General features: G+C 39.8%; 1 protein-coding gene across 8 annotated transcripts in view; it reads right to left on the bottom strand.

Annotated features, from left to right (window-relative positions):
* Nucleotides 1–12,932, bottom strand: part of myo18aa (myosin XVIIIAa) — a 114,356-nt gene that overhangs the window by 34,552 nt on the left and 66,872 nt on the right. For all 8 annotated transcript variants that reach the window (XM_060908508.1, XM_060908507.1, XM_060908509.1 and 5 more), the window contains 3 exons: nt 12,110–12,175; nt 9,445–9,573; nt 343–486 (listed from right to left, as the gene is read on the bottom strand). In XM_060908508.1, coding sequence (XP_060764491.1) covers nt 343–486; nt 9,445–9,573; nt 12,110–12,175 — 339 coding nt within the window. The remainder of the gene's footprint in view (nt 1–342; nt 487–9,444; nt 9,574–12,109; nt 12,176–12,932) is intronic.

Here is a 12,932-nt window from a genome sequence, read left to right as displayed (position 1 = left end):
TGAAAAAGAGCCACTAATGTGAATTTCGCCTCCTGCCTTGGGTTTTGCGTGCAGATCTGAATCAGGATGTCAGGGGAGTCGAAATCCAAAGAGCTGTCTCCTTCTCTTGTCCTGATCAGAGACCAAAGCCAGTAGAGCGCATCAACCTGAAATAAAACTCTGAGGGATTCATGCCACGTGTGCAGGGGTGGCTCTGCATCGTTATACCGGTCACTAGATCCGAAAGCTCAGTTTATACCTGATAGGTAGCTCAAACTGAAGCTTTTGATCTGTGTTCTCAGGCCAGGAGACAAGACTGATACTAATAGAGGCTGATGAGCAGAAAAAGATGGACAGACTCACATCTTTGCCTCGGATCTGTTCCTCGCTGAGCTGGACCTCGACCAGAGGACGCACGTTGGTGAAGAGCTTCCACCAGGGCCAGTCCTTCACGCCCCGGTTCTTCTTGATGTTCTTCTGGATGCAGCGGATTGCCAGGTCCTGGATCTGTTCAGCAAAACATATGAGAGAGAGAGAGAGAGAGAGAGAGAGATGGATAGAGTTTGTGGGTGGCTCTGCAGTCCATGGGATAACAAAGATCTTTTTTGGTACTGCAGAGGACGAGATATTCAATTGCTGCAGAGGCACTGCAAAATACTCTTATACAAGGAATCCATGGACAAATACACTGTATAACAGAGCCACAGCAGACCAAATTACATGATATCCAAGATCTTGCGACAGCAAGTTGTCATACCTGCTTGTCCTACAAGAGATGTTGATCACCAGTAAGACAGAAATCACACGATCTTCAGTGACCGATCTGGGCCTGAAAATTTTCTTCTCATTTTCCAATTCCCACCCACTACACAGCTCTGAATCTTTTCATATTACTGCTCGTGTGACATCAAACGTCAGCTGAACTCTAGGAGGAAAGCGCCACCTACCCTCTTCCGCATACATGATCTCACAGTAGTCCATGTTTGGTTAGTTACTCTGAGTGACCGGGGAAATTATCAGCATTCCTCTCCCATAAAGAACCTTTTGCATTCTTAGACTCCAGACTATGAATAGCTGCGACACCGCTGAGATTAGAACTTCATTCTTTCTAGCCGATAGGACAAACGCTGCTTGAGATCTCTGTGGCTTGTGGCTAGTCAAAGCATTTTCTCTTTTCAAAGAACTAATAATTACTAGTTCATGTATGTCCCTTTGCAGTGGCCAGAACAGATCAGATCAAAACAGTGTTATTAGCAACATGTACTAAAAAAAAAAAAAAAGTCTAAACTCCTTCCCGTGCCATATGGCGCATCAGGCGGCGCCGATCTCTGTTTCTGCAGCCCTTCGGCCTCTCGCCTATTACATAGCTAGGGTTACAGTGGGGGGCCACTCCTCTGGTAACCACGAGAGTTTAACTCCCCTACTCGCATCTAGTATTACATCTGATAAACTGAGCATTACTTATAAGCACAATAGGGTGCATCAGTTGCCCCCTAAAAATGAAAAGTTCCTCCAATCATGATGCATTTTTGTTTTTATGTTCCTTTTGGTAAGAAAACACACTGGGTGAAATATTTTGACAAAATTCAAAAGTTTAATGGTGGCACCAGGAGCTCAAAGTTATGGAAAAAGCTGCTATTTTATGACTTTTATGACAAAATTTCGATCACTTTTCATGAAACATTATGGCACCTTATAGAGTATACCAAATATCTTAGATACACATTTTTAGTCCATATTCTAAATATATCATCAAGCACAGTTTGAGTTTTAGCTGTTCATTGAATCATTGTTCAACTACTTTTAAACAATACAAATGTATATTATGAATCACATTAATGCTTCTCAATCCCTTGCAAAGGTTCTTAACATGATCTCTGGGTCACAAGAAATCAATAAACGGAGTCCAACATTGTGATTCAAACCTTACGCGAAAACATAAAATAAGCGTTTTTTGGCAAAAAATGAACCTCATGGTGCCACCGTTAGACTTTTGAATATGATCAGAAATGTTACAGGATGTCTTTATTGGTGGAAAGGAACACCCAAACAAAAATGCATCAGATTTTATGAAAGTGAGGGCAACTGATGCACCCTAAAGCACAAGGTACTGACAATTCAGAATATTAGTGCTCTTTAATTTTTTTTTTTTCCTGAATGGTATCCTTCCTTTCTGACAAAAGGCTATAAAAACCTGCATGGCAACCAAACAGTAACATAATAGACATAATAAGGCTGTGTGCGCGCGCGCATTTGTGTTTTATTTTATCAGGACTAACAACTGGCAGACAAAATCCATCAGCTTTTCAACACACACACACAGAGGCTTGGAGCTCTTTTGATTAATTAAATCAAGCATCCTGGCAGACAGCTAAGGATTTTGTGATATTTACATGCAGCTTGTGCGTCTGTAGCAGCAACCGGTTTTGTGAAAACCCAATTAAAGCAGCACACTGCTAAGCATCAAGTGGTTTTTGCCCTGAAGGCCACCTGTTTGGCCAATTATAATTTGTCATGGTATGAAATGCTAGAAAAACCACACACCCACTTGCACACTGAGGCTAAAAGACCAGAGTAGCATTTCTAACAAGCTTGGTGTTGTGAAGTCTTGCAGATAATAAAGCCAACAGCAGCATAAGCAGATTGCAGGACAGGGCCGTGGCATCACTGCAATCAAAAGGAATCTGTGCTGTAGTTAAAAAAAAAAAGCTCTGATCATACAAAAGGTGTCTTCTTTCAGACTGGAGGAAGGGAAAATTGTGTTGAGAGTCGAGATCTTCCCAAATCTCAGCTCAAGTTTGTTTAAAAAAAAAAACTTCAAGGACAAACAGGTTGTAAACCTCCTACCCCTTATTAGGCAAAGAGGCAGGACTTAAGAACAGGAAATTTACTGCTTCTCATCATAATATACCCTTCAAGACTGAACGACGTTCAACACTTCAAAGCCAATCCATCAGCAAGACGTTCATCCATAAATCCAACACTTCCACAAACGTTATCACTGGCGCTGTATAAAAGATTGGCTCATAATCCCATCCATGCTGAATTGAAGATGGAGGATGTTGGAGATGAGCGTACTGCAGCAGGATAAGCAAACCGCATGGATTGAATGACGAAAGAGGAGTCGCACAAGGGTTTCATAATGCCGTGATCCCTTCAAGTGCCTTGCCTCTGGAGAAGCACTCTCTCAGCTCTACTTCATGTCGACACAGTAATCGATCAATAAACCTCGACTGCTTCTTCTCTCAGATCTAATGCCATCTTTGAGTCATGAAATTATCGACTAGGAACTGGTTTGAGCCAGCAGAAAACATATGAAAAATAAAACCTAACATTTTTGGCTAATGTTTGCAGACTTTTCAGATGACAAGTCGCACCTTATGATGGATTCAAAAGCTTCGAAAAATAATACACTGCCTTCGTTTCGTAGGTTTTCGTTTGAGATCATGTTGATACTTCATCCAAAATAAACGTACATTTAAGTACAGCCTTACAAAGATGTCACGAGAAAAACATATTGCTAAAAAAATGCTAGTAAATTATTCCATATGTACCTTTTATTTGTTCACAACAAAGTTAATTGCCACAATAGGATATTCAAATGTTACTGTATATTAGCATCAAGTTAATGATAGAAAAACACTTCGACTGAAGACAGTGGACTTCAATACATTTTAAATGTACACAATGTATACCAAATTTATAGAATCAAGCCTCCAAGTCTAAAAGGCGTATTTCCAAGTTCGGAAAGCATTAACGAATTAATACCACCGAGCTCTAACTCATGAATTTAATACTCACAGTTCATGATTCCTTCATAATACCACAATAAGACGTTAGATCTTGAAATGTATTAGGTAATCCTAACCAGCTCCAGTCATACACGGAGTAGTCTTAATTGACTTATAAGCAATGTCTCTTATTACAGCGCACTCTGACCGAAGACAGAAGCATCCATCACCATAATGGAAGTGGCTCCACTACACATCCTTATTCCAGCCTTTTCAAATTTGTAAACCCCTCAAGGCTGAGCCTACCTTTATGAAAAACAGCCCTGTTCTCTCCCTGAATCCCTGTTCCAGTTCCGTGTCCATTATTCACAAGCTACTTACACATTACCACAAAGGTGAAAGGACACAAAACACATAATCGAAAAATCAATAGCAGGAAAATTACTTACAGAAGGAAAATAAAACTAACATACAAAGAAGTGAATTCTGGGCGTGCTCTCTGGCTGCACAAAACACGGTGAAACTGATAACGTGGTTCTGTGTAACCGGCGCTACACCGCGGTGTTGGATTTCAGATCTTGCTACGCTTTTCAACTGGAACAGAACTTTAAACTAATGAAATCTGCCCATTTTATAGGATGAAATTTCAGGAGTACATTACTGGGGTGTATACATATATATATACCCCAGTATATATAAAAAAGTGTCCAGAATTTAAAAATTGCATGATTTTTTTTTTCTCTTTTTTTAAATGTGAAAATTTATTTCATCTAACCATTTCTATAGGATTTTTTAAATTGTTTTAATACAACTATTGCTTGTAACTTCTTATTTTGCATAAAAATATGACCAAAAGTAAAACATTTATCAACTTGTCTGATGCTTTAGTCCAACGGCTTTCCTGGAATATAAACTGACTTCCACACAATATTAACTCCTTAAACTTTCAGCAAGTTAAGACTTACAGTCTTCAATTTCATTACCACGCACACACGGTTAAGGTTTGAAATTGTCATGGTATGATAACCTGGTCTAAAAATATGATGCTTTCACAGTATAAGCTGTAATTATAGGACATGTACACTTTAATCAGGGTCTGATTGTCCAATCCAGCAGTCAAGACCTCCATCAGACAGCCTACGTTACTGTTTTTGAAAAAAGTGAAAGTGAGCTAGCCATCTGATCATACGTGATTACTAATCATGTACGAAATCATGACTGCGTTCCTGAGCAATTCCTAGTCGTTACAGTGGCGTCCATAAAATCTTCGGACAGTGACACAATTTCCCTAATTTTGGCTCTGTACCCTCCCACAATGGATTTAAAAGGAATCCATGAAAATGTGATTGAAGTGTAGACTTTCAGCTTTAATTCAAGGATTGAACAAAAATAGAGCATTAGCCGATATCCACCAAAGTGGATGATCACAGAATTCTTTCCTTGGTGAAGAAAAACCCCTTCGCAAGTCAAGGACATTCTCAAGGAGGTCGGCCCATCACTGTCAAAGTCTAGAATCAGGAGACGCTTATGTGACCGTAAATACAGAGGATTTACCTCAAGATGTAGACCATTCATAACACTTGAACAGAAAGGCCAGAGTATACTTTACTAGAAAACACCTTTAAAAAAAAAAAAGCCTGCTCAGTTCTGGAACAACATTCTATGGACAGAAGAAATCAAGATCAACTTGTAGCAGAATGATCGGAAGGGCTCATGATCCAAAGCACATCACATCATCTGTCAAACCTGGTGGAGGCAGCGTTATGGTCTGGCTATGTATGGAACTGGGTCACTGGTGTTTATTGGTGATGCGAATGCTGATAGAAGTCGCAGGATGAATTCTGAAGTGTGTACAGCTACATTTTCTGCTCAGACTCTGTCAAACGCTGCACTACTGACAGGACGGCGCTTCACAGTACAGATGGAAAAGGGCCTGATGGAACAGCTTCTTAAGGCTAAGAAACAGAATGCTCTTAAACAGCTGAGTCAGTAACCCAATTGAGCATGCTTTTCACTTACTAAAGACAAAACCAAAGGCAGAAAGACCACAAACATGCGGCAACTGAAAGCAGCTGCACGAAAGGACTGGTAAAGCATCTCAAGGGAGTAAACTCAGCATTTGGTGATGTCCATGGATTCCAGACTCCAGGTGGTCATTGCCTGCCAAATGATGCTTGTATTCATAATTAGGCTTGTTTTTCGAATTACTTTGGACTCTGTAAAAAAAAAAAAAAAAAGGCTGCAATTGGTAAACAGTTTATGCTTTTTTTTTTTTGTTCATTTTCGTTAAATCCCTTGAATTAAAGCTCACATCTTGTTGGCTCCATTTCAAATCCACTGTGGTGGTGTACACAGGCAAAATTATGAACATTGCATCACGATCTGAATACTTACGGACCCAACTGTATTTGCTTCATGATGAATAATAAAGGATTCACTGCTGATTATTATATTCATTATGAGTGGCCAGACACAGAGATGCCTACTAGTACGGATTGGCCGTATTTTGTACGGAAAAGTTACGTAAATACGATGTTACGGCAAACAGTGTTATTCTGTACGGAATTATTATAAAGTCTTAAATTCCAGTGAGTTGTTTTTAAATGTCCAAGCGACTTTTTCAATCCATGCGCAATTCACGGCCATTTATTTTTATGACAGCCACACATGCTGTGTGTGACATGTGCAGATACCGCACGTTTGTTCGCGCTATTTTCGCTCGGCATCACACACGCATGGTACTGCTTCTCAATAGTGGAAATGAAACGCTCAATATCGGGACAAGTGAAGCACAGGTCTCAGGTGTTCCTCCCACGATATGCGGTAGAATGGCCGTGCATTACACCCAGTCAAAAGGGCAATGGATACGCGCACTGCAAACTGTATTAACATGGTGGTCGCGATGACTGCAGGCGGCATGTCAACTACAAAAACCATATGGAGTATGCTGAAATGGCGAGTCAGGCGGAAAGTAAATCTGGGGGTATCCAGCAGTTTTTTACGAAATCTGTGGATGAAAAGACACGGAACGTGACACGTGCTGAAGCGGTGATGGTTGACCTGTGCTTGGAGTTGAACTTGCCGATTAGTGCCATGAAATGTGAGTTAAACTTATTCGGTTTCTTTTTACATGTATGATTTTTATTCACTGAAATATCAAACACTGGCTGTACTTCTTTAATTCAAAGTCTTTTCAGTGTTACAAGTACAAATGTACATGTAGTATGATCAAAAACAGAATTTTATGATTAGTGTTGTTGGGATTGTGGCAAAAAATTGATCATTCCACTGTTTTAAACACAATTATAAATGCCATTTTATTCAATGTCTCATCTGAAGCATTATGCTGAAGTATTCATATACAGTATTGGGACATTAAGATAACAATGTCGGACTCTCTTTGGCATGAAATAAGAATTTTTTTTTTAATTTTATTAGAATCCGTTAACAGGTAGAACATTTTGCCAGGCAATATAATATAATACTTTTGAGGAGTTACATTCAATACCAATGATTGGTAGTCAACCGTAATGTCTGCAAACAGGGAACACTATTGTATTTAGAAAAATGTGATATATTGTATGCTCTAGAAATTTGTTGAATGGAAATTCAATTGAGATGGCTGCTCGCGTTTTGTTTATTCAATTCACACAAAACAGTACTTTTTAATAATTTAAATGTTAAACATATTGGTATATACACCTCTTTATAATGAAAATGCGCATAAATTAATGTTACTGAAAGTCATTCCAAAATACTGAAAAATGTTTTCAAGAATACTGAAATTCAAAATTTGGGGTAGGCATCTGTGCAGACAGCAGGACAGAAAAATGCATAGAAACTCTGGCAGGATTTGGACATAAGCAGCGAATGATGAGATGCCCAGGCGGCAGCATTTTAAAGCTGAAGGTCAATAAGAGGCTGTATGATGAAGGTCTTTGTTGACAGGCTGGAAAATCAGACAATGATTGAAGCGTGTGTGCGTCAGGCTGTACATTTCACATCTAATCCAGATGGATGTTGGACACACTGGGCTCAGAGAGCTGGTAAAGGGGATGATCTTGACAAATGGTTCGAAAACTACTGATAAAAGTGTTCCAGCTCCCAGCTTTGCTCTGCTCCATCAATACACCAGGCGATACATCAGCTTATTGTGTAATAATATAGATATTAAACTAGTAGCAGGAAAGAACAATAGCCTGAGGAGTGCAACATCAAGTACTGGTAACACATTAGGTTCCATTTAGCACCCTAGAGAGTTCTTTAGTTGTTTCAAATCAGTTCAAGGTTATATGTACAACCTAAAAATTAAAGTTTTATTATTTCTTTGAGGAATGAAAGTACCTCTTGAGATAGCTAGGATACCTATCCATCTGCTACCCATCCCTGTTTTATTCCTCTTGCATGACAAAAACTTCCCAAAAATTTAAAGAACAGGTCATACATTTTATCCGTTTATAGTTACGTTTAATATTCTAGAACATCAATGAACCTGTGAATTCCTGTTAACATTTATATTATAGCAACTATTTAACAGTTATTCCACAAAATCGAGTCGTACATGAGCTGATAGCCGATGAGGCGCATAGCACCGAGTTGGTTATAAGCCATGTACGACGAGTGAGTGGAATAACTGTTTTATTCTATCCACATTTTCACTGGATTTTGAGAAACGGAGCATTTTTATTTTTTGCAAATTCAACAAATAAAAACTTTGTACAAAACATCCACCACAATCATTTCCACTTAGAATGTAAACAAACCGGTGAAATGACAGGAGCAATTTGTGAAAAATGCTATAGTAATAATTCTTGGCAGGAGGGGGGGACGTTCTTACCATGAAATAATTTAATTCCATATTTTGTTCCTTTTTTTTTTTCTTGCATTTTTTTGGGTTTTTGAGTAGAATTTTTATTTCATCCTCAGTTGGTTCAGCAACACACTGCCATTTTCATCATCTTTCAGGTTTTTTGGCGGTTGGCCAACCAATTTAAAAGGTGCATTACCACCACTGACTGAGCTGGAGTGTGGAACAAGAGATATTGGCGGGGGGGGACAAACTATATTCTTTTAGTCATTTCTGTTTCTTTTAAATACTTGATAAAGTGATGTATCCAACTTGATGTGCTCCGCCATTTTGTTTTTCTCTACTCATGGTATATGTGCTGATAACCTAGCAGTAAGAGTAGCCAATCAGAGTGCGTGAATGCTCATATCCAGTGAATATGGATAGAATAAAAACAGTCTTTTCCTCACTTCCTCTTGAAGTTAATCAGAAAAAATGAAATAAGCTGATTGTTACCAGGAAAACACAAAGCCGTCTACCCTGACAACTAAAGTTACAGCTGATACAAAGCCCTGACGCTGGAGACTCCTTCCACAATATAAATGCCTCTTCAAAGAAACCGTCACCATCTTGATGATTAAATGATGTTAGAAATTAGAGAGAGGTGTATTGAGATTAACCCTGGAGCTGGTACTACTGCTGTCAGGGCTGCTGTTATGGAAATATTAATTGACACCTTCTGACCAATCAGAATTGAGAACTCAGTGGCACTGTGGTATAAATTTAGATTCATCAATTAACCAAGTTAATTTTTTTAACTGAGCCAAATGCAGGGAGAATAGTTATTGAGGGTGGATTCAGACTTTTGGACACTACTGTGCGTAAAATCACAGTGTGTGTGTGCGCGTGTGTGTGTGTCTTTTGTCGTGATCTCATTGCGGTGTTTACCTTCCTCTTCTTGAAGGCCTGGCGAGAGAGATAACCCCTGCAGGCAGCCTGGAACAACGTGATATTGCGTTTGGTCTGCTCATCTCTCTGCTCCTCGAGTTTAGCCAAAGTTCCAGCTCTGAAAAACACCTAATACAGACAAACACACAAAAACCAAATCAAGTGCATCACTACACAGTAAACTCTACAATTTACTACCTGAATTGCACTTGAACGGAAAATGATGCAATCCTGTTGCAACACCGACTTATACCGATTGTCATATTCTATTGTTCTTAACAGTGTTTAATGTTATTTTTCTGCTCCGGTTGTGTAACTGCACCGTCTTATACGCTATTTGTTTAATGAAAATCTCCACCTGACTAAGCAAAAAAAAAGAAAGCACTTCATTGTACTGTACAATGACCCAGATATACATTACTGTTCAAAAGTGTAGGATCAGCTGTCGGATTTTATTCAACACTAATTTTATTCCCTAAAATTTACCACAGTACAGATTTACATATTAAACCTCCTTATATAACCACCAACCTTCAGGTATTATTTGGTTTTTCTCCATGTCGGTTTAGTATTTTAAGTGCATGGGGAAGAACAATGAAATTCATACAAAGAAATTACAATGAGATACTGGTGATGTTCCCCTCGAAGATTCACCTCAAAATGGCTACTTCGTTGAAATTGACATAGAAATAATTAAAAGTGAACTGGTCTTCCACTAAGTCCAACTGTAAATTAAAAGCAAGTATGATTATAAATATTATTCTAAACCAAACCACAGATATATTTTTTTTCTTGTTAAATATTAAATTCAGGATGGAAAAAAAAAAAAGGCACCTTACAAGTCTTAAGTCCACGCAATCACATTTGATACTCAAACGCTGTACATGGACATAAAATCAAGTAAAATACTCTAATAGTAACCTCATATAGCTTCTGTCAATCTGGTGTTTCTCAACAGACAATAAAATCAACCGAAATGCCATTTGCAAAAACTACAGCACATACACTAACGTTCAAAAGTTTGGGGTCACTTTGAAATGTCCTTATTTTTGAAAGAAAAGCACTGTTCTTTTCAATGAAGATCGCTTTAAACTAATCAGAAATCCACTCTATACATTGCTAATGTGGTAAATGACTATTCTAGCTGGTTTTTGGTGCAATATCTCCATAGGTGTATAGAGGCCCATTTCCAGCAACTATCACTCCAGTGTTCTAATGGTACAATGTGTTTGCTCATTGCCTCAGAAGGCTAATGGATGATTAGAAAACCCTTGTACAATCATGTTAGCACAGCTGAAAACAGTTGAGCTCTTTAGAGAAGCTATAAAACTGACCTTCCTTTGAGCAGATTGAGTTTCTGGAGCATCACATTTGTGGGGTCGATTAAATGCTCAAAATGGCCAGAAAAATGTCTTGACTATATTTTCTATTCATTTTACAACTTATGGTGGTAAATAAAAGTGTGACTTTTCATGGAAAACACAAAATTGTCTGGGTGACCCCAAACTTTTGAACGGTAGTGTACATGCTGTACATTCACCTACACACAACTTTTTGTGCACTATAAAGTGAAGTGAATTACAAACCTAGTGTTTCAGAAGCACAGTGTTCAGAGTTCTGCATTTAACCATCTGAAGCAGTGAACACACACACACCCAGAGCAGTAGGCAGCCATGCTAACAGCACCCGGGGAACAGTTGGAGGTTAGATGCCTCACTCAAGGGGCAGCCTTAGGCGGAGGTGCCCATGTTACCCTAACCGCATGTCTTTGGACTGTGGGGGGAAACTGGAGCACCTGGAGGAAACCCACGCAGACACGGCGAGAACAAGCAAACTCCACACACAAAAGTTTGCATGTTCTCGAACCCAGAACATTCTTGCTGTGAGGCAACATTGCTAACCACTACACCATCGTGCTGCCCATAAGACAGGAATATGATAAACCACTGCTTGATTCAGTGTGGGTGTGGCCTAATATTCTAATATGCATGCTTGAGTGACAAGCAGAACTAAATACTAGAGAACAGTGGAAGTATGGAGAATTTAAACATTGTATAAATTTCACCAATTACAACAGGTTATGCCTGCTAGCTCTGCTTTCGCTTGCTTGTTAGTGAAATCAAATGTGCTGCCTCAGTTTTTGGGGTTCTGAAGAAGTGCGATTCTGCTAGAAAGTGCTGTGTGAAAAATCTCTTCATCGGCGTGGTCCGGTTTTTCCTCTGCAACTGCCAAATAATTAACCGTCCATTCCAAAGTCAGTGAATCTGCAATTGTGTGGAATCGGAGGAGGCTGAGCTTGTTTGGGCGCCGCCGTGTCTCTCCGTTCTCTCTGCCTCCTTTCTCGTTGATGGGATTAGATCTCTGCGAGGAGACTTGGGTTTAAATTTGCGATTAGCAGGCGAGCGTGTCGGGGCGAGATGCGCTGAATAACCCTGTCACCTGGCAATGATGAGCCAAACAATAACTTCGACACAAGAGGAAGATGCCTTTATTGTGTGTTGGCATGACGACACGTTTCTCAGACGAACCACGCGATCCCAGTGCTGAGCCGCAAGATCAGCGTTTGCCGTTTTTCGCACGATCTACTTTCTCATTCTGGCTGTTGGTTCTAGTTACAAAGGAATAAAAGTGCACAGGTATGATGTGGAGTACAGCAGGTACTCACTCTGCTCAGGCCCATGTGATAGCTGCTCTTCTCCAGGTCCAGACACTCCAGCAGCTCTTCGACGGCCTGCAAAAACGCACGGACGTTTAATTAAGTGCTTTCAGTTACAAGTCAAACAGAAGACAATCCAAGCTCGAAGCTGAGATCTTGAGAGTTAAGGGTCTTGCTTGCTTTCTGAAAATCTTTCCAGAGGCTTCCAAAACTTTTAACTGCCAAATTATAACGTACCGCCGAAGACACTGTTTAAAGTGATGCTACGTTTATAAATAAACAGATAAACAAGACCAAAACTAACCACAGCTGAACTACTTCAGTCCCCAAGCGTCCTACCAATGCTAAGCTTCAGTGTCATCTCTCTCGCTCTCTCTCTCTTTTTCACTCTCTCAGAGCAGGACAGGTCTTGAGAACCCGATCTGAAAGGCCCCATCTAGATTACAGTGGATGAGGGGGTGGCAGCCCGCAGCACTAAAGCGCCATTGTTCCAGTCTGTTTCCACAGAAACCCATCAGCGAGACGCTGGCACGGGGGAAATCTGCTTCTCGCACTTTCTCGCCTGCTCTCTCCTGCTAAGGCCGGCTTTTGTGCTCTCTCCTTCTTCCCACCGTTTCATTTCTGTGAGGTTTCATCCACAGGGAATTCAAACACAATTGACCTTCCTTTCTCTCACAATTCTCGTCAGGATAGAAAAAAAAAACAAAACAAAAACAAGAGAAAAATCTTCTCGCTTATTTTCTGCCACACAAATTCGTGCAGCTGGGGAGATTTCAAATAAACCTATAGTTTTGCAAGCACAGTCCCACTTCCCTTGGTGAATCGTTAGGTT

Source organism: Neoarius graeffei, chromosome 25, assembly GCF_027579695.1.
Source record: "Neoarius graeffei isolate fNeoGra1 chromosome 25, fNeoGra1.pri, whole genome shotgun sequence".
In the NCBI taxonomy this organism is placed as follows: domain Eukaryota; kingdom Metazoa; phylum Chordata; class Actinopteri; order Siluriformes; family Ariidae; genus Neoarius; species Neoarius graeffei.
Note: the sequence above shows the minus strand (reverse complement) of the source record. Positions and strands in the feature narration are given on the sequence as shown.